This window comes from Emydura macquarii, unplaced genomic scaffold, assembly GCF_026122565.2.
Source record: "Emydura macquarii macquarii isolate MOO-44397 ecotype Brisbane River unplaced genomic scaffold, CSIRO-AGI_Emac_v2 contig_2171, whole genome shotgun sequence".
Lineage (NCBI taxonomy): Eukaryota > Metazoa > Chordata > Testudines > Chelidae > Emydura > Emydura macquarii.
The window spans coordinates 712,236-737,945 of record NW_027132308.1 but is presented as its reverse complement, the minus strand read 5'-3'; the positions used below and the strand labels follow the sequence as shown (position 1 = coordinate 737,945).

At 39.8% G+C, this 25,710-nt stretch overlaps 1 protein-coding gene across 16 annotated transcripts in view; it reads left to right on the top strand.

The window, feature by feature from the left end:
- Nucleotides 1–25,710, top strand: part of CAMK2D (calcium/calmodulin dependent protein kinase II delta) — a 251,327-nt gene that overhangs the window by 150,919 nt on the left and 74,698 nt on the right. For 9 of the 16 annotated variants that reach the window (XM_067558664.1, XM_067558663.1, XM_067558659.1 and 6 more), the window contains exons 5-7: nt 13,628–13,693; nt 16,352–16,424; nt 22,629–22,731. In XM_067558664.1, coding sequence (XP_067414765.1) covers nt 13,628–13,693; nt 16,352–16,424; nt 22,629–22,731 — 242 coding nt within the window. Of the gene's footprint in view, nt 1–13,627; nt 13,694–16,351; nt 16,425–17,392; nt 17,466–22,628; nt 22,732–24,111; nt 24,205–25,710 lie in introns of those variants that run through there. The other 7 variants (XM_067558674.1, XM_067558675.1, XM_067558673.1 and 4 more) reach the window with 3 other exon arrangements.

The following is a 25,710-nucleotide window of genomic DNA, read 5'->3' as shown; positions in this document are numbered from 1 at the left end:
TAAAAAATCGAGGAATTCAAATTCTTGCATTTATATAGAAATGTGAAGGACCACTTGTAAATAGAGCTGCAGATCCCTGTTAGATGTACTAATGTAACAATAATTTGCCTTATTTATTTTTTCAATGTTGACTGTTCAGATCTGAGCACAGGGGTTTAGACATTGGTGGCAATGTGTTTCTGGATATTTTTCTGTACCAGTCTTGGTAGAATGATTGCCTTCTTCCATGAGTAGGGAATCAAATTGTTGTTCTCCTAGCAAAATGGGCCCTACAGCTGTCAGAAAATAATATTGACTAGGCTGGGGTTGCTGCTATGATACTTTTCCCAGTGGAGATATTGTGCCATGCCTACTCCTCCCAATAGATATTGCTTTCATGGGGAAGTGTGTCAGTAGACCTAGGACTGACAAAAAACACTTAAGAATGCATGCTAGCTATGACTACACAGATATGCACTGATGTTTATTGGTGAAATTAAGGTTGGAGGCCTGAGCCTCCTCTCACTGAAACCAGTTTTATACCAGTGTAACTCCACTGACTTTAGTGAAGCTAATCATGATTTATAAGTCAGAGCAGTGAGTAATTTGCATATTGTTTAAAATCCTTGACTTTCTATATATCCTACATGCACTTGCACACATGTGCACACACACACAGATCGGTCTAGATTACATCTGATAGTTGCATGGATCAACGTAAAAGTATTACCAGATCACTGAAATTACTTTTAGTTCCCTCTACCTCACATATACATATGCTCACATGCATACACATGAACATTTATTTCTGAGTTATCTTATATGTACTTAGCTCCTTTAAGTTTCCTTCAGCCTCCTAACATTTTTGTTACCCTTCTTTGAACATACTCAAAGTTGTCAATGTTTTTATGGTAGTGAATTCAAAATTATGAATTCAAATTATGAATACAATATTCCTGTTATGGTTGACTTGAAGCAGCATAGAAATTAGAGCTGGTCAAATTTTTTCTAAGGAAAAGTGTTTTCAACAAAAAATAGACATTTTTCAAAACATTTTTTCACAAAAAATTGTCAACATAGTAAAAAATGTTTAATGAAAAAATTAATTTTTCAATTTTTATCAAAAACACTATTGTAGACATTATTAAAATTGTTATAGAAAATTTTCATTTACAAAGAACAGTTTCCAGTAAACAAAAAATTTCAGTAACCATTTTGATATTTTTGATAAAAATTTCCAAAAACAGTATTGAAAAAAAACTTTCAAAAGCTGAAAAACTTCAGATCCTTCTAAATATAGAGAAATCCTCTAAATATAGAGAAACATCACACAGGGCAATCTTAATGGAAGGAGAAATGGCTGAAGAACAGATTCTTATCTGGCTTTCTTAGGGCTTTTATGTTACTAATTCTCATAGTGTATCAGTCTTTCCCAGATAGATAAAATCTGTGGCGTCCTTAGTGGACTTCACAAAGTTTTCTGCCTTTCTACTCTTTTTTAGCTTCAGAGGCTCTACTTATGAAATAAACGTCGTTCAAGATCATTTAACACCTACATGCTACAGTGAAAAAAACAGGAACAAGCCACCTTTCCATATTAGTGAGGCACATGAGTTCAACTGCTGTTAACTTTCCCAGTGAAAAGCAGGGTATGGTACCTGAATGGAAACAGCTGAACCACTTGAAGATTCTTTTATGTTAGTCAATCAGATCCTTTTTCATAGACTTCAGTGTGTCCTCTTGTAAAGCAGAGTTCACTTGTTGGAATGCAATTGTTACATTCAGAATCAGCACTGCAGTAGAATTCAAGAGGAGGGACTATTGTGTGTTTGTGGAAGAAAGACAAATACAAAAAAGACTAATTACAGAGTTTTCTTTGCCTGGGGTAAATGTCTAACCGTCATATTGCTGTGGAAAGAAAAAAAGTCACAGGCAAATGTAAAAATATATCTATCAATGAAAGCTATTTTAGTAAATAACAAGTGTAAGCTAAGAGGAAAAAAAAAGTGAATGCTTATTTTGTGGAGATTTTTATTGGTATTAACAATTTGAAAGCCTGTCATTTCCTGTTGAAGACTTGTTGATATTTATAGGCTTTTCTAAGCAATTACATTCTGTATATGAGTAAATATCCTCTCATAAGTGATCAGAACAGAAGACGATATCAGTAGCTGCTTTAATACTAGCAACTGTTAAAAATTGACTTAATTATGTTAAAATTCACTGTACTAAATGCAAATGCCTCAAACTGAACAATGAAGACGTACAAGTTGTAGAGACTCTTGACAATTCTGTATAATATTAATATTTTGTTTTGTTTTGTTTTTAAAGTAAACATGCTTAATTTGTCATTGTAGTGTGCTCTTCAGAAAGTTATATATGGAGGACAGGAACAGAAAAGATATCACTTGCATGTACAGAGGCATTGGGAAAAGAACAATCAAATCAAACCCAGTGCAAACAAATAACTCATGGCAGATGCCTGTTTAGAAAATAGGTAATATTTGGTGCCACAGCAGGATAATGTTACTTGCAAATGCCTGCAAATAAGAATCCTGCAATTTCCATATTGACCATTGTTCCCTTCATTGAGACTTCATTGGGAGGAAACAGGCAGAAGTGCATAAATGGTGAGCAAATATAGCACACCATTTTTCAATCATATCTGTCTGTAAAAGAACCTTAAACATTTTCTGGATGATGGTAATATATTCATAGGGCTTAGCTCTGGGGAATATCTAGCTGTGAAAGAAAATAACTTATCCTGGCAAGCTCTGCCTTACAGAAACCATTCATAAGAAGAGTTTGGTTTGGTTCTTTTGTGGTTTTTTTTTTTTAATCTGGAAGGTAATTTTCAATTTGTTTATGCTGCCACCAATCCCCTACTTTGTAAAGTTACTCCGGGAAAAGTGTTGAATCCTGACTTCCACGTTATTGAAGGTTGAACAATGTTAAACTCATCTTCCTCCCTGACTACTGATTCCTTATACTGTGATTATCAAGCACACATCACAAGGTTTTGGAAATTAAGACAAGTTTATTACCTATACTAATACTTAAGACTGTTGTCAAAATAATGAAGAGCAGGAATACTATTTATATATGTAATATATACATGTATACACTTAGAGCAAACACTTTTTATTATGAAGTTAACAATGTAAATAAATACTGAATGATCTTTCTCTAAATGAACAATAAATATTAGCTTAAATATACTCACATAGTTTCTCAGATTACCCCGAAGCCTTCTTCCAGTGCGTCTATAAATGGTTTGGAAATCCCAATGATCACCTTACTTTTTCCTGATATTAAAGAGATATTCACCATAAGACCCCAATCCACCCGTCTTGAAGGGTGACCAAGTTCTAACCACACAGTATACATCTACAGTATCCAAGAAGCATATTTTCTTAGCTGAAAACCATGTTAACTGCAGTGGTGCATACCAGTTCATCTTGATGCCCTGCTTTATTGAGCCTCATTAATTATCCAAATAGAGAACCAATGCTGCCTGGACTGCTATTACTGAATTCCAGGGTGACTCAATGGTATCACCCCTTGAGGGTCACCAACATGTAGCTAATATTCTAAGCTCATCACAGTGCCTATCCGTAATTTTGTATAGGTTCCACAAAATATAGGACCTGTTGCTGCTCTCATTAAATCCATAATAAAACTGACCTTTGTATGTTCAGGTTTGGCTTATAGCTTATGATATTATATGTGATTACTTCCCTTTTCATGCACTCAGTGGCGTTGGAACTATGTGTATAATGGGGATGCTGAAAACCATTGAACAAAACTGTAATCCTGTCTATGATGGAAACCACTTCAAACCAGGGGGTGCTGCTAGCACCCCTAGTTCCAGCAACCTTGCCAGAACTTCAGCCTGCTCCTCTGTGGAAGCACAGTCCACAGCTCAGTCCTTTCAGTACAAAGATTTAACATTATAGAGAGTTACAGGTCTGAGAGAGAGTGTGACCCACAATTTCTCAAGAAGTAACATTTAATAAGTATAAACAATCTGCAAGCAATATTTGAAATGGTTGTGACTATTGCTCATAAACCATTACTATGTGATAGCCTTTTGGTTTTTCTCACCCACACTTCCACATCTGTTCCTATTACCAGACATTGAGGAAATGTATACATGTACCCGTACTTTCTTCCAGCTTTCTCTTGTCCTCAGCCCTTCTTGCAAAATATGTAATTCAAAGTCAATTATATGTCCCTTGAATTTCATACAGGGGTGGCCACTCTACAGCCACTTTGCATCTTGTCAGCAACAACTGTCTTCAATTCTCACAACCAGTGATAACTACCAATTTGAGAACTACCTCTCTGGATCATAGTGAGATAGGGAGCACATGGTCTGGATCCAAAGGGATTGGCACAGTCTTGAGAAAGATCTCTCAGTGGACAACTTTTATCTCTGCATTGTTTAGCTGTTGAGTTCTCCATGGCTCTCTCCAGCTTCCCCTGTTTTATAGCCTTATCCTCACTGAGCTCCAAGAGTTTGAGCCTTCAGATGGTGACTAGGGGTATGTCCTGCCAGGCAGTTTTCCTGCAGGGAAAGCTTCTTCTATAGCTTTGAAATGGCTACTGAGAATGTTTAGCAACCGCTATACCCACGATTCTGGACATTTCTGGCTCTGGCAAATCTGTAGACACAGTCCCAAAAACAAAAGCAAGAAACTGTATATCCACCCTACTTTGTCTTCCCTTAATTACACAATCAAATGCTGCAGTGCATACATGTGGGTTTTACTTGTGCTTCCAAATTGCGCTCCCAATAGATTAATCATTGATAAAGAGAAATTGTTTCAGCCCAATTCACTTCTTAAACAAAACTAATTTAGCAGCAGTAACAACACCAAAAAAGACAGCTGCTTGGGCATGAGCAGTGTACCTAGTTTTCAGAGAGAGAGGTTCAATGAAACCCCAATGGAGTGTTTACTCCTATCACAGCTTCTTTAATAAAAAAGAGAAAGTGGATGCATCAGCTTATGATTCACTAGGATTGCCAGCAAAAGGAGGTTGTTTCTTTCCATGAATATTGTGGATTCCGAATTAGGGGCAGAACTGTTACCTTACCCTGGGAGACACTCCCTCTCCTCCCACATCATCATGACTGACCACACCCTCTGCCCCTAATGATCCTGCCCACTTCCATGCCTCATCTTGCAATGGAGGTGAAGAGAAGAATACTCTGTCTCTCTCTCCTTTCCTGGTCTTCCTGAGAAAGGGGTAAAGATCTTCAGCTTTTGGCCTTTATGGAGATAGGGGAAGAAGTACAACAACGCCCCTTCCCCCTCCCGATTCTTTCCCTCTAAAACTCTGCACAGCATAGTTCCCTAAACTGTTAACCTTAGTCATTTCTCTGGGGAGTGTGGGGGTGCATGTAAAATTTCAGGTAGATTGGTTTTATTTTGTCAAGTTACAAAGGGAAGAGGAAGTCAAAATCCATTTTGTAAGCCTTGATGCTGCAGTCCTTGTGTGCCGTGCAGTGTGATGTTCAGGGTTATTGTGTTTCAGTGCGAGGGCAGTGCAAATGACACATAGGCACAAGTAAGATTGAGGGCTATGCATAATCCTCAAGCCCCAGCCACCCCCTCATTCAAATGTGTGGACTCATTTAAAAAAGAGAGGATTAAAAAAAAAGATTAGGAATAGGATGGGTGTTTTCTGAGGAGAGTGATTTAATTGTGAACTTTATTATGAGATGCTGATTATTAGTAACAGTATTTGTATTAAAAAGAACGAGAGTCCTGTAGCACCTTAAAGACTAATAAATTTCTGCGGGCATAAGCTTTTGTGGGCTGCAACCCACTTTGTCAGATGCACCAGTTGCATCTGACGAAGTGGGTTGCAGCCCACGAAAGCTTATGCCTGCAGACTTTTGTTAGTCTTTAAGGTGCTACAGGACTCTCGTTCCTTTTGCTGTATACAGACTAACACAGCTACGGAGTATTTGTATTGTGGTATTGCCTAGTTGCTCTTTGGATCAGGGCCTTGTTGAGCTGGGTACTGTACACGCACAACAAAAATGCAGTCCCTACCCCTAGCTAAGTGTTTCCCTCGTAGGTTTTAGTTGCTGCTGGGGGTGAGTGACTTGGCAGCCTTTCAGCAGCTTTCTAGTGCAGAGTCAGAATCGCTTGTGCTACTTTTTACCATTTGCTTATGCATGCCGCACTCTGCACCTGCACTGTGCGAGATCTAGCCCATATCTGGAAGCTAGCTTCAACATTACATATATAACCTAATGTCTATACATGTCTTTCTCCATAGTGCTTTGCAGTAGTTTGTTTTTTCTATTCAAGGCCTAAGAAATGGTTAAAAAAAGGCTCCTAATATTAGTAAGTTAATATTTTAGATATGGTCTGCCTTAATTTTCCCCTGTATAAACTGATTTTAGAAATCAGCCTTAATTATTTCTGCAATTGATGATCAGCACTTCGAGAGTTGATTTCATCAGATATTCCTGTATAAGGCAGTTGGAAGTTTTCCACAGTAACAAAGCAATTAGGGTGACCAGATGTTCTGATTTTATATGGACGTTCCTGATATTGGGGGCTTTTTCTTTTATAGATGCCTGTTACCCCCCACATCCTGTCCTGGTTTTTCGTACTTGCCATCTGGTCACCCGAAAAACAACGTTAGTGAAGCAGCCAAATGTATAAACAATGGATCATGGTTCAGTTTCATGTTATTGCATTAGAGGTGCAACCAAACACATCGGATTTGTGGGAAAGCTTATATCCACTCTTAGCAGTTCAGAGCCATCTCTGTTATATATACATGTTTTGTAAACTGAAGATCTATGAAATACCTTTTTTGTAAAGTAAAATTTATCCACAAGATGGTAGGAATGCATTGTGGCCACATTAGTACTAAATTGCAAAGAGAGAGGAAAGGAGAGAATAATGTTAACTATTCTGCTTATTATTGTTCTAGCAATGGCTAATTACATTGTTAATATTGTTGAAGGTTCCCAAAGAGTCTCATGCTTCTCTTTAAGGGAAAGGAAAGCAGGAATTTTTGGCCATTTGTTTGCTGTCAGTAAAATTTCACTTTTATTTACCTTGCTTCTGTTTTTCTGTCTCATATCACTGGTTATGGATGCCATGTAAACATCCAGTGTCAGCAAATACAGAGATGTTTTACCCTTTTCTTCAATTTTGACTAAAAACTAGCAACATTTTGGTGTATTCTTTAATTAAAAGCTTTTTTTTTTTCCTTTTTGTTTTGGATTTAAAATGTTCTAGTGAGTCATAAAATCAAAGGATGTTTGTTCCTTCCCCCCATTCATCTTAAAGTGAAAATTAAACCTTTTCTCTTTACCAAAAACAAAGCAATCAGAAATATACATAACTCTCAAAGATAGTTAAAATATGCATTCATCAAGTGTTTTTGTGCCGTAACAACCAACAGAAACAGCTGGAGGGAAAAGAAAGTGAGTATTAGGCAACCTGTCTTTGAATGTAATGTAACGCCTACAGTTTTTGCTTCAGACTGTGCTATGAAATAACATTCTGTTATATGAAGTAGATTTCTCTCCAGAGTCCCCAATATGTCAGCCCAGAAAATGGGAGATTTTTCCTACCAGCAGATGGATACAGGAAAATAAAAATACAATTTGCAACAACCTACCCCTAAAAGGGGGCTTTACTATTGGCAGAGCTATTCGTTCCCGTGTCACAGCTAATTGCTTTAATGTACCTAATAACTAAGGCTGTGTCTGTACTACGGCCCATGTCGGCAAAACTTATGTCACACAGGAGTGTGAATATTCCACCTCCCTGAGTGACATAAGTTACACCATCATAAGCGCTTGTGTGCACAGCGCTGTGTCAGCGAGGGAGCATCTCTCGCTGACATAGCTTATGCTGGTTGCAGAGGTGGTTTTTTTATGCCGATGGGAGAGCTCATGTATTGCTACCATGTAAAACAGATATCCTGAATCTATTATCATTCTATTATAAATGCAGTCCAAAGGAGTATTTAGAATAATTTGTTTTAAATTTTACAAGAAACATACTTACCTTTGCTTGCTTTGGCCCTTTCCAGCACAAAATCCTACCTCGTAGTTTGCCCACCTGTATAGAATGTAAAAGGACTTCTTGCAAGAGAAGTCTGAGTAATATGCATGCCCTTTCCGTTGCATTTTTTAAAAGTCTTGCCCCCAGTGATCTATGCATATGGTTATGTGGTAGCAAGGTGCCCTTTAGGGATGTTGTTGAGGTGACGTAGCAGTGGGGACGGCAGCATATCTTTGGACTTTTGTTTCATTTGGGAGTGCAACTGGAGGGAGAACAGAACTTCTTCTTTGATTGCTTGCCCATGTCGATTCTAAGTAGGTGTGCACATGCCACATGTGAAGTCATCAAAAGGTTTTTTCCCCTAGAAGTACCCAGGCACCCCCTGGAATCATGCCTCAGTGGCACCATATATATAGGGCCCTGCCGACCCGCTGCCTCTTTAGTTCCTTCTTACCACCGTGACGGTTGCTGGAGCTTCTATCTTCTCTTGCTTCAACAAGCGTTTTCCCCAGTGGTCTTCTAGTGTGATTCCTGTAAATAGTTAGAGTAGAACTAGTTATTAGTAGATAGCTAGTTAGCTAAAGTTTTCTTGGGGGGGGTTCCCCCCCACTACATTTCTCCCTGGGAACCGGGGCGTGTCTCTGTCCCAAGGTTTCAAAACATGCGGGAACTGCCATAAACCTGTTCTAAAAGCGACCTCCACAAATCCTGCCTGAAGTGCCTAATTGAATCCCACCAGACTGATCACTGTAATATTTGCAGGGGATTCCATCCTAGGACCAAGAAGGGGAGGAGCGTTAGACTTAAACATCTCCTCCTGGAGGCAGCCGCTCTGTCCCGAACTGGCCCCAGGCCACTCGGACCTGCCACTCAGTATCTCGGTGCTAAGTGCGCTGGCATCTACTAGAGAGCCTACGGTGCCGAAGAAGGACTCGGCACTGAGAGAATCCCAGTGCCAGCATTTCCTAGCACTCAAGACAACCCAGCACTGTTCCCACTTTCCAGTGCCTCACAAGAGGCACAAAAGACTGATAGAGGGCATTCGCCCACAGTAAAGGCAGCAGGAAGACACAGCACTAAAGTTGTGTGTCATGCACTGGGCCACCCACTGCCTACCCCACTGGAGGTGGCACTGTCAACTTTGGACCCATGGAGGGTTCCGTCGAGTCTGGTGCCAGTGCACTCACCCATAGGGGAGACTCAGGTGGAAGAGTTGGACCTCCCTTCAACCTCTGACACTTTTGAGGCAGATAGAAACTGATAGCCATGATGGCACAGCAGTCCCTCACCAGCATGGAGAGAATGCTGGAATCAAGACCTAGAGGCACACCTGCCATGATGCAGCACCGGTCACCTTCCTGTTGACATCGCTCTCCAGCACCGTCTCACTTGGCATTACCCTGGTCCCAGCGCTTGGAGTCATCGGACTCAGAGGCGGAGTCGTACACCTCAAAGCATAGTTGGCACTGGACAGAGCAGCGCTGCTACAGGGAGGGGAAGGGGCAGGCCTGTTTCATGGGACCTTGGCCAGCATGCCTGCACAATGGCCCTTCTCAATCTTGTGGGCATACCACCAAGGCCCAGAGGTTTTACTGTAGGCTTTCCCACTCGATCGCGTCTGATAGACAGGCTCCCCAGCTGCACGAGGAACGCCTGACACCTTCTGGCACCGAGGCAGACGTCGACATTGGCACCGAGGTTGGCACAAAGTACGGTGCGGGGACCGGCACTGGGGCCACCACGGCACCAAGCATGTCAACCCAGCACAGGGTGAAAACTGTGATCCGGAGGGTCAGGAAGGCCCGGTCCCACCCTGGGCATCCTCATCATTCTCCCCACATGAAGTGATGGCAGGTACTTTGACGACGCCACCTCTAGTGGATAACAGGGTTCACTGGGATCTATTACAAAGAGTGGCCCAGAACCTAGAACTCCAGGCGGAAGAAGTGGGGGAGTCAGTGAACTCTCTGGTGGATGTCTTAGCACCAGCAAGCCCCTCAATGAAAACCATTCAAAATACCACCAAAACATTGTGGCAGACACCAGCCTCTATCCCTGCAGCTAAGAAGATAGAAAGAAAGTACTTTGCACCCACCAGAGGGCATGACTTTCTCTTTACCCACCCGCAGTCACTGGTGGTATTGCCGGTAAATGAGAAAGAGAGGCAAGGGTTGCAGTGCCTCGCGTCCAAGGATTCAAAGAAACTGGACCTCTTCAGTAGGAAGGTGTATTCCACTGGGCTTCAGCTTCACATCACAAGCCAATAGGCAATATTGATCCAATATAATTTTAATTCATGGGAGACCATGACAAACTTCAAAAAGCTGCTTCCGGCTGTCTCAGGATCGGAATTTGGAGCAGCTGTGGAAGAGGGTAAGGCAATGGCAAGGACCTTGTTTGCAGTCCGCTCTGGATGTGGTGGACTCAGCAATGCGAATGGTATCATCTGCGATCACTATGAGAAGGAGCTCTTGATTGCTGGTGTCAGGCCTTCCTCCAGAGGTCCAACAAACTATTCAGGACTTGGCCTTTGACAGTTCAGGGTTATTTTTGGAGCAAATGGTCTCCAAACTCCACAACCTGAAGGATTCAATGGCAACACTGAAAACCTTAGGGCTTCATACGCCATCCACCCAAAGGAAGCATTTTAAACCACAGCCTACTCAGTAGTTTTTTATGGCACAGCCCTGGCAGGAGTACTCTAGGATGTGAGGCAGAAATAACAGGCGTAGGACAGCACAACCTCAGCCCAACCAAGGCCAGGGCTCAGTGGGGCAGTCCTCCCTTCTCCAAGTGAGCATTTTTGAGGGTGCATCAGACCAGATCCTGGATCCTTCTTCTTGATTCCTGAACAGTCTATCCCAGTTCTATCATGCATGGTCTCAGATAACCTTGGGGAGATGGGTGCTACGCAGTGGGATTGGGGTATTCTCTCCAGTTCTGTACCTCTCCTCCCTCCCATCCTCCTTTCCTGTCCTCCTTCAGGGACCCCTCTCATGAGCAACTTTTATGCAGGAGGTGCAAAGGCTCCTAAAAGCAGGAGCAGTAGAGGAGGTTCCTCAAGAACTAAGGAGAAAGGGATTTTACTCCTGATATTTCCTAAAGCCAAAGGAGGTCTCAGACCTATTCTCAACCTGTGAAATCTCAACAGACACATGAAGAAACTGAAATTCCGGGGGACTGGTACGCCACCCTTGACTTGAAGGACACATATTTTCATATATCAATAGTCCCATCCCACAGAAGGTTCCTTTAGGTTCATAGTAAACCACACTCATTATCAGTTCACTGTCCTCCCCTTTGGCCTATCAGCGACCCCTTGAGTTTTCACCAAGTGTGTGGCGGTTGTTGCAGCATTTTTAAGGAGATGACAGGTACAAGTGGTCCCATATCTAGAATACTGGCTTGTCAAGGGCCACTCCAGAGAGCAGGTAGAGGCGCATGTCATCCGGATCTGGTCAACCTTCATCAGATTGGGTTTACAGCTAAATGTACCCAAGGCAACCTTGTCCCCTACTTGAAGAACGGAGTTTATAGGAGCAGTCGTAGACTCAGTTAAAGCCATGGCATTTCTGCCAGAGTCTTGCTTTCAGACCATTTGCTCCATCATAGAGGATTTCAGACACTTTCCCACTATGCTGGCACTGAACAGCCTGAAGCTTCTAGGTCATATGGCCTCCTGCACATATGTGGTCCAATACACGAGGCTGTGGCTCAGACCTCTCCAGGCTTGACTGGCATCAGCATACCACCCAAACAGAGACAAACTAGACAGGGTGGTTTTGCTTCCTCCTCAGGTCATCAAGTCCCTTTTGTGGTGGCAGTCGGCATGCGCAGGAGTGTCCTTCTCCAGACCTCAGCCGTCATTGTGTCTAGTCATGGATGCATCAGCTTTGGGGTGGGAAGTGCATATAGGAACCCTCAGGACTCAAGGCCTCTGGTCTGGTCTTGAGCAGAGCTATCACTCCACATCAGCGTCAGGGAGCGGAAAGTGGTTCACCTAGTATGCCAAACCTTCCATCTACAAGGCAGATGCATTTCCGTCATGACGAACAATACAACCAGCTTTGTTTTATATAAACAGAGAGGGTGGAGCACGCTCCTCTCCCCTTTGTCGAGAAGCCCTCAAACTGTGGGATTTCTGCATAGCTCACTCCATACACTTGGAGGCATCTTACCTCCCTGGATCCCAGAACAAGCTGAGCAGATCCTTCCGGTGTCGTCCCAGAGGATTTAATCGTGGATCATGTCCTGCATCAGGACTTGCGACGGCTTGGCAAAGATGCCAGCCCTGGCACTGACAGCGCACTTCATGAGGGCGCAGGCCTTCTTGGCAGCATTCCTGGTACATGTCCCTACACAGGAGATCTGCAGGGCTTCGATCTACATGTTCACCATGCATTATGCCATCACCCAACAGGACAAGGATGATGCAGCATTCAGCAGAGCAGTGCTTCAGTCAGCAATTCCATGAGCTCCAACCCCTCCTCCTATGGTCAGCTTGGGGGTCACCTACTTGGAACTGACATGAGCAAGCACTCGAAGAATTAAAAACGTATACCTACCTTTTCATAACTGTTGTTCTTTAAGATGTGTTGCTCATATCCATTCCAAGACCCACCCGCTTTCCCCACTGTTAGAACTAGCCAGCAAGAAGGAACTGAAGAGGCAGTGAGTTGGCAGGGCCTTATATATGGTGCTATGGAGGTGCAACTCCAGGGGGTGCCTGCACCAACCTGATGGGTACTACTAGAGGAAACTGTTCCAATGACTGCACTCAGCGTGCGCACACCTACTTGGAATGGACATGAGCAACACATCTCGAAGAACAACAGTTATGAAAAGGTAGGTAACCGTTTTTTCTCTTAAAAACTGCGGTGATGAGGACAGAACTTACCCAGACTGTGAGGGTCTGCCAAATTAGTAATTATGGCTTTGGGAGAAGCTGGTAAAGTCTTCTAATAATTAAGGCTCTGATCCTGGAGAGCATTTAACTGCATGTCTGACTTTAGTCCCCTGACTGTAATAGGACTATTCATGTGCTTTAACACTCTTGTAAATGTTCTGTTGAAATGGTGGCCATTAAAGAATATTGGTGTTGTTTGCTTGTGTTACCTGTTGGTGCATAGCCTGATTTAATAAGCTGGCTTCTTTTCCTAGAACGTACTTGACGACATTGTTCATGTGTATTTTGAATGAATGTACATGTCCTTACTCAAGTGGGTTTTGGAGAACGGCTGGGTGTGTGTGTGTATGGGTTTATATATACTTTGTATTAGTTACACTTTGTACATTTATCCTGTGTCAGTTTTTTACCACAAGATAAATATATAATCATTATTGCAGCCCCTAATGTTAATAGTTGATGTACCTTTTTTCCGTATTCGGCATGGCATGAGTTGTAGATCAAATTCAACCGCGATGTAAGCAGTTGCAACTCCCTGAAATAAACGGGGTTTCATATGCTTTACACCAGTTCTGAACTTAGCTGGGAAAGTCTGGCATTATACAAAAAATATATAATGGCTATAGCCATAATACTAATTTAAGATACTTTTTGCCACTTCTGATTGCTTCTGGCCCTAATGCATCATTTGTTTTAACAGAGTCACTGGAGGTGAACTGTTTGAGGATATAGTTGCAAGGGAATATTACAGTGAAGCAGATGCCAGGTAAGTGCATGATTTCTAGAATGCAGACCATTGTTAGATTTTAACAATTACCTTTAATTATGCTAGTATATATACTTACTTATGGTGTTTGGCATCAGTTAGAACAGAGTAATTCAACCTTCATCTATATTTCCCATAAGGGCTTTTTTAGATTTGGAAGATATGCATGATCTAGAGGCTTCAGCTCAGTTTGGGTGATGGTAAATTTTCCATGGACTTCAATAGAACCATGATTTCACCCCTGATTCCGACACCCTCCCGTGTCCTTAGTGAAGATACATTTTGCCTCAGTTTTCCCATCTGTAGAATGGAAATAACACTTTAACATGACATAATATTTCTAATACATGTTGATTTTGAAAAGCACTACATATTAAATATCATTAGTGTTCTGAATCCAAAAGACTTTTCCTTCCTCTGAGATACTTACATTTTTTGTTGTTTTTCATTAACAAACAATGACAATAACAAACAAACAAACAACTGCATCTCTCTCAGTCAAAGCTGAAATTGTGGAGCTGCAGTTATTAGCTGTAACTGCTTATTGAAAAAAGAGAAGAAAAAACCTGAAGCTTAACATGATTCTTTTGAGGTAGGGGCATCCAGGACACCATAGCCATTTTCTAATTCAGTGTTCTGCTGCACTCATGACGTTTCCAAATCTGCAAACACTCTGGTCCATTAGGTTTCCTAATGCGCCTCTTCATATTTGTCCCATTGCTAAACTCTGTGGGAAATTTCCTTTTTAAAATAAATTTAACTAGGTATTTTGCTTCTATATATTTATAGTACCCAAATCACCATGATATAGAGATGCCATGTAGTAATATAACATTCAGTGAGTCCTTGACAATGGTAAGGGTTGTTTTTTTAGACTACAGTCACTTTATTTAAAACATTTTTTAAATAACAGTGCAAATCTTCTGTCCTTTAAATTTCATTTAGCAGACAGAGAGAAAACATCAGCAGTGTCCCAAGTGTGTATAACAAGTCGTAATGGGATGATGGTGAGCAAAGGAAAACCTGGGCTGGATGTTAGGAAACTTCCTGACACTGAAATTGATTAGACTGAAATATAATCTCCCAAGAGAAATTAGTCTGGAGAAAACATACTGAAGGGAGAAAACTGGATTAGCAGTTGTGGGGGGCTGACTGAATACTTTTTGCATACTCTAATTTCCTTAGTTCTGTGAAAACACTCTCATTTTCTAATGTTGATGCCAAATGCCACAAAGTGGTTATGCTGTGTTTTTAAAGAAAGAAAAACTGAGGTGATTATTTTGTTTTAAATGTTATTATTTCATGATGCAAAGGGGTGCATACAAATACATACTGTATTCAATAAGTGTGATGTTCAGGCGTGTTATGCATCTCTGTGTGTATGTGTGTCCTTAGAAATAACTAACGAGCTTTATAGATGCATAGTTTATAATAAAATAGGTCTTGTTCCTGCAAAGCCTTACCTAAGTAGTCCTTATTCATGCAAGCAGTTTAATTAATTTCAATAGAACTACTTAAATGAGTTAGCGACTACTGACGTAAGAAAGGGTTTTCAGAACTGGACTTGCTGATATATGACTGTCCCTTCTGAATTTCATGACAAAAACATTTAATATGATCAGCATCAAATTCGTAGCCCTTTGACAAGTACAGTACATATAGTCCCAGACTTCTGACACAATGAGAAGTAAAAATGAGCCCTTCTCATTGGCTGTAACTGTGCTAAAAATGTCTGAAAATTATTCCATTGCTGTAGAAGACCAAAGTTTTCAGCCAGGCTTTTTTGGCACTGTAGACTGGCCAAAAAATTCAAATTGAATGTACAAAACCAGATTGCTAATTCCATATTTTAAGCGCCTAAATAAAAGTGGCCTCATTTTTCAGAGGTAACTATTTCAATGAGAGCTATGGGTTCTCAGCATTTAGTTGTATACCTGATTTAGGAAACTATCTTCATACACTTATGTTTGAAAATTTTGTTACAGGGCCTTTAATGCTGATTTCCATTTTACATGTGGCTATTAACCAAACTGTTGTTGTCACTGCTGTTTTGAATGAAAATGTATACATCCTTATTGAATAATTTACATTTATTTTCTCAATAATACTTTCAACAAGAAACCATTATATTCAAAATGATAAATGTTTTACTTTTCCCTATTCATTTTTTAAAACCTCTTTACTCTTGTTTCTTCTATATCATTTCATTTTTGTTCATCTCCTTGTTTCAATACTTGTGTGTTAACATTGACATCAGACTATAAACTTTTTCAGAAAGTACATCAGAAACCACTAAGGATTTTTTCTGTTTGGTTTTATTTTTTATTTTTTTTTAAGATATGATATATTCTTTATAAATCTCCATGCTGCTGAATAAAAACACCACACAAATTGTTCTGTCTGATAATATCATACTTAAATGTTAAACGTCTTTTTTGTTTGTTTTGTTTTAATTATTATTTTTTGTTTTAGATCTGGAAATATTTTTATATTCAGCGTTGTTTTGTTCTAGTTCCATGTACAATTAAAATTTGTCAGGAAATGTAAATCTGTTTTTGTTCCTTATATATTTTTTTAAGTTTTATTTTATTTTGTATTTAATGTGATTATGTGCCTTTAAAATGTTCTCCCTTCCATTCTGCCCTTGTATCTTTGCAGTCATTGTATACAGCAGATTCTAGAAAGTGTTAATCATTGTCACCTAAATGGCATAGTTCACAGAGACCTGAAGGTCAGTATCTGGTGCCCATAAATTGGATAAGAGTTTTTTTTTTTTTTTTTTTTTTTTTTAACTTTGAAAGGGCAGAGGGTGGGTCGGCTGAGATGTTCCCTTGCTTATCCTCCTCACTCTCAAAATGACTAAATGAATAAATAATGCATGATGCCTCTTTCCAGTTTGCAAGTCTACAGGCCTAACATACATCATGGCAAAAGGGGAAATATAGTTGCTTTAATATTGAAACCTGTAACCTTCCAAGGTGTTGGATTTACTCCACCTAGCTGAACATGGTTGTGCGATATATATATTTTGGAAGGGATTTCATTAATCATTCTGTATGCATCTGGAGTTGCACTTTGGCTGTGATGTATGTTAGCCTGCAGATTTAAACACCACTTCTGTTCTGAGACCATGGGTTGCAGTAGCAGAACAACTGGTCACACATTGCTCCATTAGAGTATGACGAACCCTCAGGCAAGAGATGGTGATTGCCAACTAAATTAAAGCATGAGAAGTTAATAATTTATCTAATATGTATTACTTCTAGTAATTTTACCTGAATGGCTGCTGTGATTTCTAATGCAACAGAAAGCTCTCAGTAAGTAAGGGAGGAAAAGGAACAGATGCCACTAAATATTTAATGTAACTTTGTAAACAATTTTAACAACACATTTTCGGTACCAACGCTCTGTTGCATTTTTAAAATACAGTAATCTCCAAAATAGTGTATCCTTCCTCCTTCCAAACGCCCCGTACAGATCACAGTAGGTTAAAATAAAGTAAAGCCTTCACGTGGCGAAATCCGGTATTTCTGAGATAGTAGCTACTCTGTGTGAGTGATGTGTGTATATTTCTGAAGATTGTGTAAGAACATCTTCAGTTGTTTGCTAGTTTTGCACTTTAACCCAGTCTCGCTGAGGGTATACAGAGAGTGAGTGTAAGCTTGGAACTAACACACGCCCCCTGGTGTTTGCATGCAGTCATTGCATTCAGCAGATCCTGGAGGCTGTGCTACACTGCCATCAGATGGGCGTAGTCCATCGGGACTTGAAGGTGAGTAATACTGTTGGAGCAGATCTCACACGACACAGCTCCTAGTTACTGTTCAGCTGCAGATGTGCATGTAAAGGAGAAGAGATGAGCATGTCTTTTTGCAGAAACTTGCTTGTAGACTTTACCAAAACATTTCACCAAATTGGAGTATCTACCTTAATTGAACAGATTGTTCCTGTTTAATACAATTTCAGTTTAAAAAAAAAAACAAGTACAGTTAACAGATTTGTCCAGTGGAACTGTAAATATTTTCCTTTCTTTCCTTCAGTGGCAACAAGATCACTCCACCTATAATTAGAGTGACCCTCTAAAATCCTCTCAACCTGTTCAGGGATTGTGTTTATCGATCCATCCATCTATCTTTTCATCCATGCACATCCTTTCCAGGTTGGGGCTTTCCATAGGCCATCACCGATGGTAGAGCCAGGATCAGAATGTTGTCTTCCTTCCCCTCATCACTCACCCCTAGGAAAGAGCTGTATAGTTACTTTATTTATTTATAAATTTCCTTAATGTTACTCTAGATGAACCTAAGGAGTTGTAATTCAGGAAAACAGGAATCAGAAAACCTAGAGGATGTGGTGGATTCCAAAAACATGGACAGCATTCCCATTTTGCTCTTTTGGAGCTCCCATATTTCATATTTTGGACGGTATTACAATGCCAAGTCTCTGTCCAATCTACAAATCCTGCTCAGCAGCTGGATAACACATGTCTCAGCACCAGCTTTAAATGAAAGGATATTAAATTTGTCCAGCTGCTCTAAAGATGCCTGTTCCCACTGTATATATGTATTATATATTATCCCATTGTATTATCCTTCTAGCATTGAAGGGGTTAAAGAAACGAGTGTAGCTATATACACTGAAAGAATAAAGAATGGTTTGTAGTGCCATTCATAAGTTCATATAAAGTGACATTTTCTTCAGAGTTGCATGAAAAAAGAATGAGCCCTTCTGTAACCCAACTGTTTTCTCTACCCAAGCCCATGGGTGGATTTTTTATTTTAGCAAATCCTGAATGAACTAGAAGCAGCAGAGAGAATTTGTTCCTGCCACACTTTAGTGCTTAATTTTGAAATAATGTTGTTTTCAAAATTAAAACTTTAGGAAACAGAAAATCAGCTCTCTTTAGCCCCAACAGAAGTTACACAGAAAAGGGAATACAGTCCAGGGACATGTTCAGATTTCCACAGGAACTCTCTCCACACAAGGATCTGGAGAAGCTCCAGGAAGGAAGCCAAGAAAGGCTACCTGGAATTGGACCTGTAGGTAGCTTTTTCACAACCCCATCCATATCCTGACAGCATGCTTGCAAAATGTCCTTAACCGTTTAGTGAGAGAGGATGATCTGGGTTAATTTTAGGAAATTACACGTATATGTCTAGCTCTTTTTTAATGCAGTTGAGCAGCTAGAAATGAAGAGATGATCTGGCATCATGTGACTACCAGGAAAAGCTCCAGGGAACATTTTTTGGGAATCTTGATATATTGGAATGGGTCTAGAACCCAAATCCAGAAAAAAACTGTCTCATAGGATTTTAAAAATTGCTGGTAGAAATATTTATTAGAGGCTGCCTTCTTTCACATAGTTCACAGCACTCTTCCATGTAGAAATTTCAAGATCTAAGTTACACTGACTCTGGAAATCAGCAGCAATGTTTCTTTTGAGAATCTAAGATGACTAACACCCCCCTTCCACTCCCCACAGACTCCCATGGTGGAAAAAAAAAATCAAGATTATGCTCCAGATATATTAAAACCTACACACAACTTTTATGAATAAAGACCTTTCCCCACACAAACCATAAACTCAGCTCTGTGCTAATTTATTTACAAGTAACTTTTAAAATCATCACTGCTTTTCTACATGCATAACTGCAGCCAAACTTCCTTCATGCAGGGGGCAACTGTTTGATCCAGACCGATTTATTAGTTTCATGGAACACATACAGGACTACGCTGTAAAATCTCCAAAGTCCTCTCCAGTTATGCATATATGTCCTAGTCCTTTGAAGTTCATGCATGATAAATATCTAGTGTGTTTCTTGTTATCCTGAACTGACAGCTGCATGTTCTTGAAGGATACAGTCCCACACTGCACTGCCTGGGAGGCTGTTGATCCTGTCAATGGAGTAAATGTGCTTCTTTTTTTTTTTACTGAAACATATTTATTATTTTATGACAGTGGTATTTGCTTACAGTACTTGAATTCTGTTTGGTAGGGAAATTGCAGATTTCTAATGGCATATTAAGAGAAAAGGAAAAAAAAGACTGACACTCTATGTTGAATGGGAGCACATTGTGAAGTGTTTGACAAATTAGGACTCCTGTGTGTCAAATGACAGTGTATGAAATTGATGAAGATCACAAACAAATAGGATCATCCATTGCTTTAAGTGGTTTACATAAGCAATGCATTCCAGGAAGTAATTACTGTCAACCTCTCTCTCTCTCTGCCTGACTGAAAACCTCTAAGACTATATTAGGCCTTGTCTACACTAGTACTTAGGCTGGCAAAACTTTTGTTGTTCAGGGGTGTGAAAAAACAACCCCCCGAGTGACATAAATTTGGCCGGTCTAAGCACTTGTATGGACAGCGCTATGTCAGCAGGGAGACACTCTCCTGCCAACATAGCTACCACCACTCGTTTAGGTGGTTTTATTATGTTGTCGGGAGAGCTCTCTCCCATCAACCTAACACGGCTACACAAGCACTTTTACAGCGTCACAGCTGTGCTGCTGTAAGTTTTAGGTGTAGACTAGCCCTTAGACTGTTCACTGAAATAGGTATGGGGAAATGAGACACACTGTAACATTATTTATATTAATATTTATAGAACTTGTCAAAGTTAAACATTTTAATATTTTTTTAAGTATTGGGGGTACTGTGGTTTAAGTAGATGGAAATAATTCAAGTGACAAATAGATTAAATTTTGTTCTGGGAAACCTTAATCTTTATTTTAATTAATTGTCACCTATTATTTATTGAATGAATCTTGTAAACATGTTTTTAACACAATGATTTTTATGACATAGGGTGAGCGATTAGATGTCTTGCTCATATCTCTTTTGGAAATCCAGTTTTTCCATAACATATACCACTGAGGAGGTGGGAAGGAAACCCTGCTGAAGAACTACAGCTATATTATAGTTTTCATTACTACTAAAGCAGTTTTCATACAATCCCTTGTTTTCAGTGCTCAGTAATGGCTTAAAAAACAACTAATTCCTTTAGGGCTGAATTTCCATGTTTGGTCTCAACCCAGAGTTGATTTTTTGGGGATAGGCAGAAGACGAGAAGTCAAGGAAGTTTCATTCAGCCATTTTTTAATTCAGTGAGAGTGCAAAAATAGTTAACACTTTTAAAAATACTTTTGATTAAACCTTTTCTAGATACAGCTACAACAAAAATAGCAAGGAAAAAAGAAAAAAACTGGTTCAAGTAAACAGCATTTTATGAAGAGGTAGTTGTTTGCTAGGTTTTTGATCAATAGAAGTTTTGTGTGATAGGAAAAAATAAACTGACCATGATTTTAGAAGAACCTAGTAAGAAAACATTATGATTATCATTGTCCCTGCAGTGCCTAAAGGCCCTGTGCGGGGTAGGGCCCTTTTATGCTAGACACTGTACAGACATATGCTAAAAGACAGCCTCTACCCCCAAAAGCTTACAGTCATAGGCCCTCATCTAGGAAACATCATGCACATGATTAACCTTAAGCATGTGAACAGTGAGCATATAAGCATCGGGGCCTCGCTTTAAGACCAGATGTGATGGGCTGGTGCACCATTTTAACATCTCTGCACAAGAGATACTTCAGGTAATTACTGGGATAAATTTGCAGTAGGGATATTGTAATTACAGTAAACATTGGACACGTCCTTTTTTTAAAGTAAAATGGTTTAATATCAGAGAAAAAAGGAAATATCAGGGAAAGAACTTTGGGTCCCCCAATTAGCATCTCAGCTATATTTTTTCTGAATTCTACAATATTCTGCAAATTCTAAAAGAGTTAACTTTGCTCTAGCAGCCTTATCTTTGCAAAGATACACATCCTGTATATTCTAAGGGCCATGTTTAACAGCATACACAGACATATTTTAAACTAAATACACTATTTGGAATGTTAACTTTTGTATTTCCTTAGATTCTATTTTAAATGTGTAAAATTAATGTTACATTTGAATTCACATTAAAAACAAATCAAAGTACCTTACTTACAAAATACCTCATCAAAATATTTTCAGAAGTGCAGGAATTTTTGCCAGTTTCTTCTGAAACTCATAAGCAATCACTAATAGTGTTCTATCTAAATTAATAATAATTGGCAATACTGGTAGATATACTTACACAAAAAAGACTCAGCTTCAATGTACAGCAATTGTTTAGAAGCATTTATTTGGATAAAAATACGAAAGCTTCTTGCTGTTGACTAGAATATAACTTGTGATTGAAAGTGATGACAAATAGCAACAACAAAATAACAGTAGCTATTATTGCTATCCTTGCTGTTGTTGTTTCTGGTAGAACTGACCATGTGGGAGGAGGCACTGTGCAAACAGAGAGGGGGAACAGTCCCCATGCTAAAGAGCTTGCACTATATTATCTATTTTATATCCATTCTGTAAATAGGTATATAAAATCATGACTCTTTCTGTTACTACTAATGTATGATGCAAAACACATTTATAATTTTACTATAGATAATCCGCCTGATCCTGCAAAAACTCTGCATGTAGATTGAACCCAACCTATTTTTTTTCCTGCAGCAATTTTGTAGGTAAATTATGATGACCAGCTGTTACATATTGTGTCACAAAGGCAGGCGCCATACAGTTATATAATCACTCAGGTCCCCATAAACTCTCCAGTAGGTCTACACTTCTCCCTTAGTTTTGCTGTCATGAAGGATTGGGAAGGTCATTTGTAGGCCAGGTGGTCCTTTAGAAGCAGGAATGAAATTCATAGGTCTCTGTAATGCTCAGGAGAAAAAACATGTTTTTTTCCTTCACTCTTTAAGATAGGCAATACTGAAAAGTACAGAACTATCACTGAATAGTGTACTGGAAAATATAAATGTTTAAAAAAAATTATTTAGAATATGTTCTCATCTCATATCTCCCTCCTCTCTTTCTCTTTCTCTCTCTCAATAAATAAAGCCTGAAAACTTACTTTTAGCTAGCAAATCCAAGGGAGCAGCTGTAAAATTGGCAGACTTTGGATTGGCTATAGAAGTCCAAGGAGAACAACAGGCTTGGTTTGGTAAGTGAACCTTCTTTTATCTTCTGTTTATGTTCTGTCCATCCTCACAACCCTTCCTGTTCCCACTCTAGTAATAAGCAAATCATGCATACTAGTGGTTGGCTATTTTGTTAATAATTCAGTTTCTATACCTTACTTCACTTTGGGCTTCTTCCTGCAGAGTGTTGAGCATCCTGAATTTTTCTCACTTTAGCAAAGTCTGGGGTGCTCAGCATCTTGCTAAAAACTCAGTGGGTAAAATTTTCAAAAGTACTTATGTGACTGAGGAGCCTGAGTCCCATTTGCAGACATCATCTAGGCACTGAGAAACCGAATGTCTGATCTACGCTGCTGGCAGCTGTCAACGGGAGATATGCAAGTGACGTAGGGAAATGCCCTCTGGTTGACACAGCCTTGCTTTTTTCGGGTGGGGCGGGATTTGTTGCGTCAACCGGAGTGTGCTTCCGGGATCGATTGAGTCTGTCTCCACTGCCCACTCAATTGATCCCGCTGCATCAATCCGTGCAGTCCCGGCAGTGTAGACGTACCCTGAGTCCCACAAAGATATACTGGAGGGTGGAATCAAATGCGTTCATTATGACTTCAAAAAGAGGAAATACTTCTTACTTGAAGTCATTTCCTGAAGCCCATTTTTCCTCCCACTCCTTTAAGAGGGAAGATATACATTAAGATATAGTACCCTCTAGTTCATGCAAGAAGGGGGTCTGACGGAGCCCTTTACATACACTCTGAGATCCGTGTGGTGGAGGGTAGTAGGTGGACATCAGGTGTGTGATCACTAGGGGTGGGGGACAAACATTGTCCCCTTCAGCCTCCAAATACCTTACTCAAAAAAGATAATACATCCCCAAGATAACTAATCAATCAGCTCATCCAGGCCTCATTTAATGTAGTAAACATCTTCCAATTGCTAATTCATTATTATCAATACCACAAGATCAAAAGAAAAGTGAGAAAAACAGTCTATTGATAGTTTTAAAAAAATTCTAAGGTATGTATGAATAAGGTGCTAGTAACGCAAACAGATGTCAAGGCAAAAATAATTAGGACCCCAAAGGAACAATACCTATTCACATTTACCATAATTGGAAAACTATGTTTAAATATTAAATTAAAAAAGAGGAGGTTGCTTTCAAAGCATTAGAATAATGAACAAAATGATTTGTGCAAAAAGCAAGTTAGCCATGCTAGTACCTGAAGACTTGGATACATATCTGTACATATGGATACATATCTATACATTTATGCATACTATTCATTAGTCCAAGTGTTTTAAATTCTGCTTTTTTTATAGTGAATTTCTATAATCCAGAAGACACAGAATTGCATTGGGGATCTACATATCACCACTGCATATATCTGAACAAGCCAGCACAACTGGCTTGATCAAAAATAATACAGAATGCAGTTGGTGTGTACTCATGGCAAAAACAGTTGGAAGACAGCAAGCATATCAGGAAAAAATTAAGCAGGGTGAGCTTTAATCCTGAGATATTTTAACTAGTATTTCAGTAATAGGATGAATTCAGAAGAGTGCCATGATTCTGCAGTTTCCATGGGTCTCCGTAAAAATCCAGTACTTCATCCTATGGAGCTGTGACGCATTTAAAGTAAATGTTCTGGGTTACAAGTAATTCAGCTGGGACTGCCACACAAAACTTCAAGAAGGGTATAATGTAAGAAATTCTGTACACTGTTGTGTGGGTTAGTGAAAGATTAACATTATCATGTAATTAAAATATGAAACCAAAGTGGAAAGTGACCAAAGCCTCTGGTATGAAAGCAGTAATAGGATAGGATCAGTATTACTCTTTAATCAAACAGCACTGTTATACTGTTGAAGTTAGGGGTGGACAAAGTGGTTCTGAAAAACAAAACGAACCAACTCAAACCTTCACCCTCTGGTTGATCCTCTCCCAGCTGTTAAAATCCTCCTCATTTGATAGAGGAAGTGTGGGGGAGTTGTAGGGAGGACTCACAAGGAGAGGAAAGAGAGTGTGAATGGATTTGTTTTCAAAATATCTTTGTTATGGATTCAGCTGTTAGTGGAATGAGGAAGGTAGCGTGTTGTAACATAGCAGTTTTTATTTGTTTTACTCTTTGGAGATGAAGGGATCTGTGCCTGTTTTGGAGTCCTAATTTTCTCCCTCTACCCTTTTCTCATAATGTTTTAAGTCCCCACTTTTCCCCAAAACCCTTGCATTGTAAATAATTTGGGCTTAATTCTCCATTGACTTTCATGGAGTTACTCTTGATTTATGCCACTGTGAGTTCGGAATTAGGCCCTCGTCTTTACTTACACTGGTAAAAGTCCAAAGCCCATGGTGCAAGGATGATTTGTTCAGGTTTTTGCAAGGAACATGCATGGATCATGCCTAATTAAGTGCACTGTTGACTATTTGTGCATGATCTATGAGCCTGGAAATTCATATGGGATGGATAATCGATAGGATGGGATGCTACTCTGAAGAACTGTAGCAAGAAGCAGCTCCTTCTGATGCATGTCAAGTGCCATAAGGTATGCTACACTGCAATTGAAAGTGGAGGGATTGATTACAACTCAGGTAAGCATACCCATGCCAGCTTTAATTTAGCTAGCATAACTAAAAATAGCAGTGAAACCGCAGCAGCATATGTTTCAGTGTGAGCTATCAACGCAAGTATGTAATCAGAGTGTCCTGGGCAGGCTTGTACAGCCCGCGCTAAAGTCTGCGTTGCTGTAGCTTCACTGCATTTTAACTATGCGAGCTAAATTAAAGCAGACAGAGGTGTGTCTGTCTAAGCTACAGTCACACCTTTTGATTTTAGTGTAGACCTACCTATAGCTAGCCCTACAATGAAGAACTTGAACTCGCATACCCTGCATAGTAACAGGGTGTTGAACTTTCTCTCTCTCTCCCCTTCCAGTGGAATTTTTGTTATCAGATGGAGCACCTAGTGACTCACAGATACTATATTTAGCTCTGAACCAATCAGGAT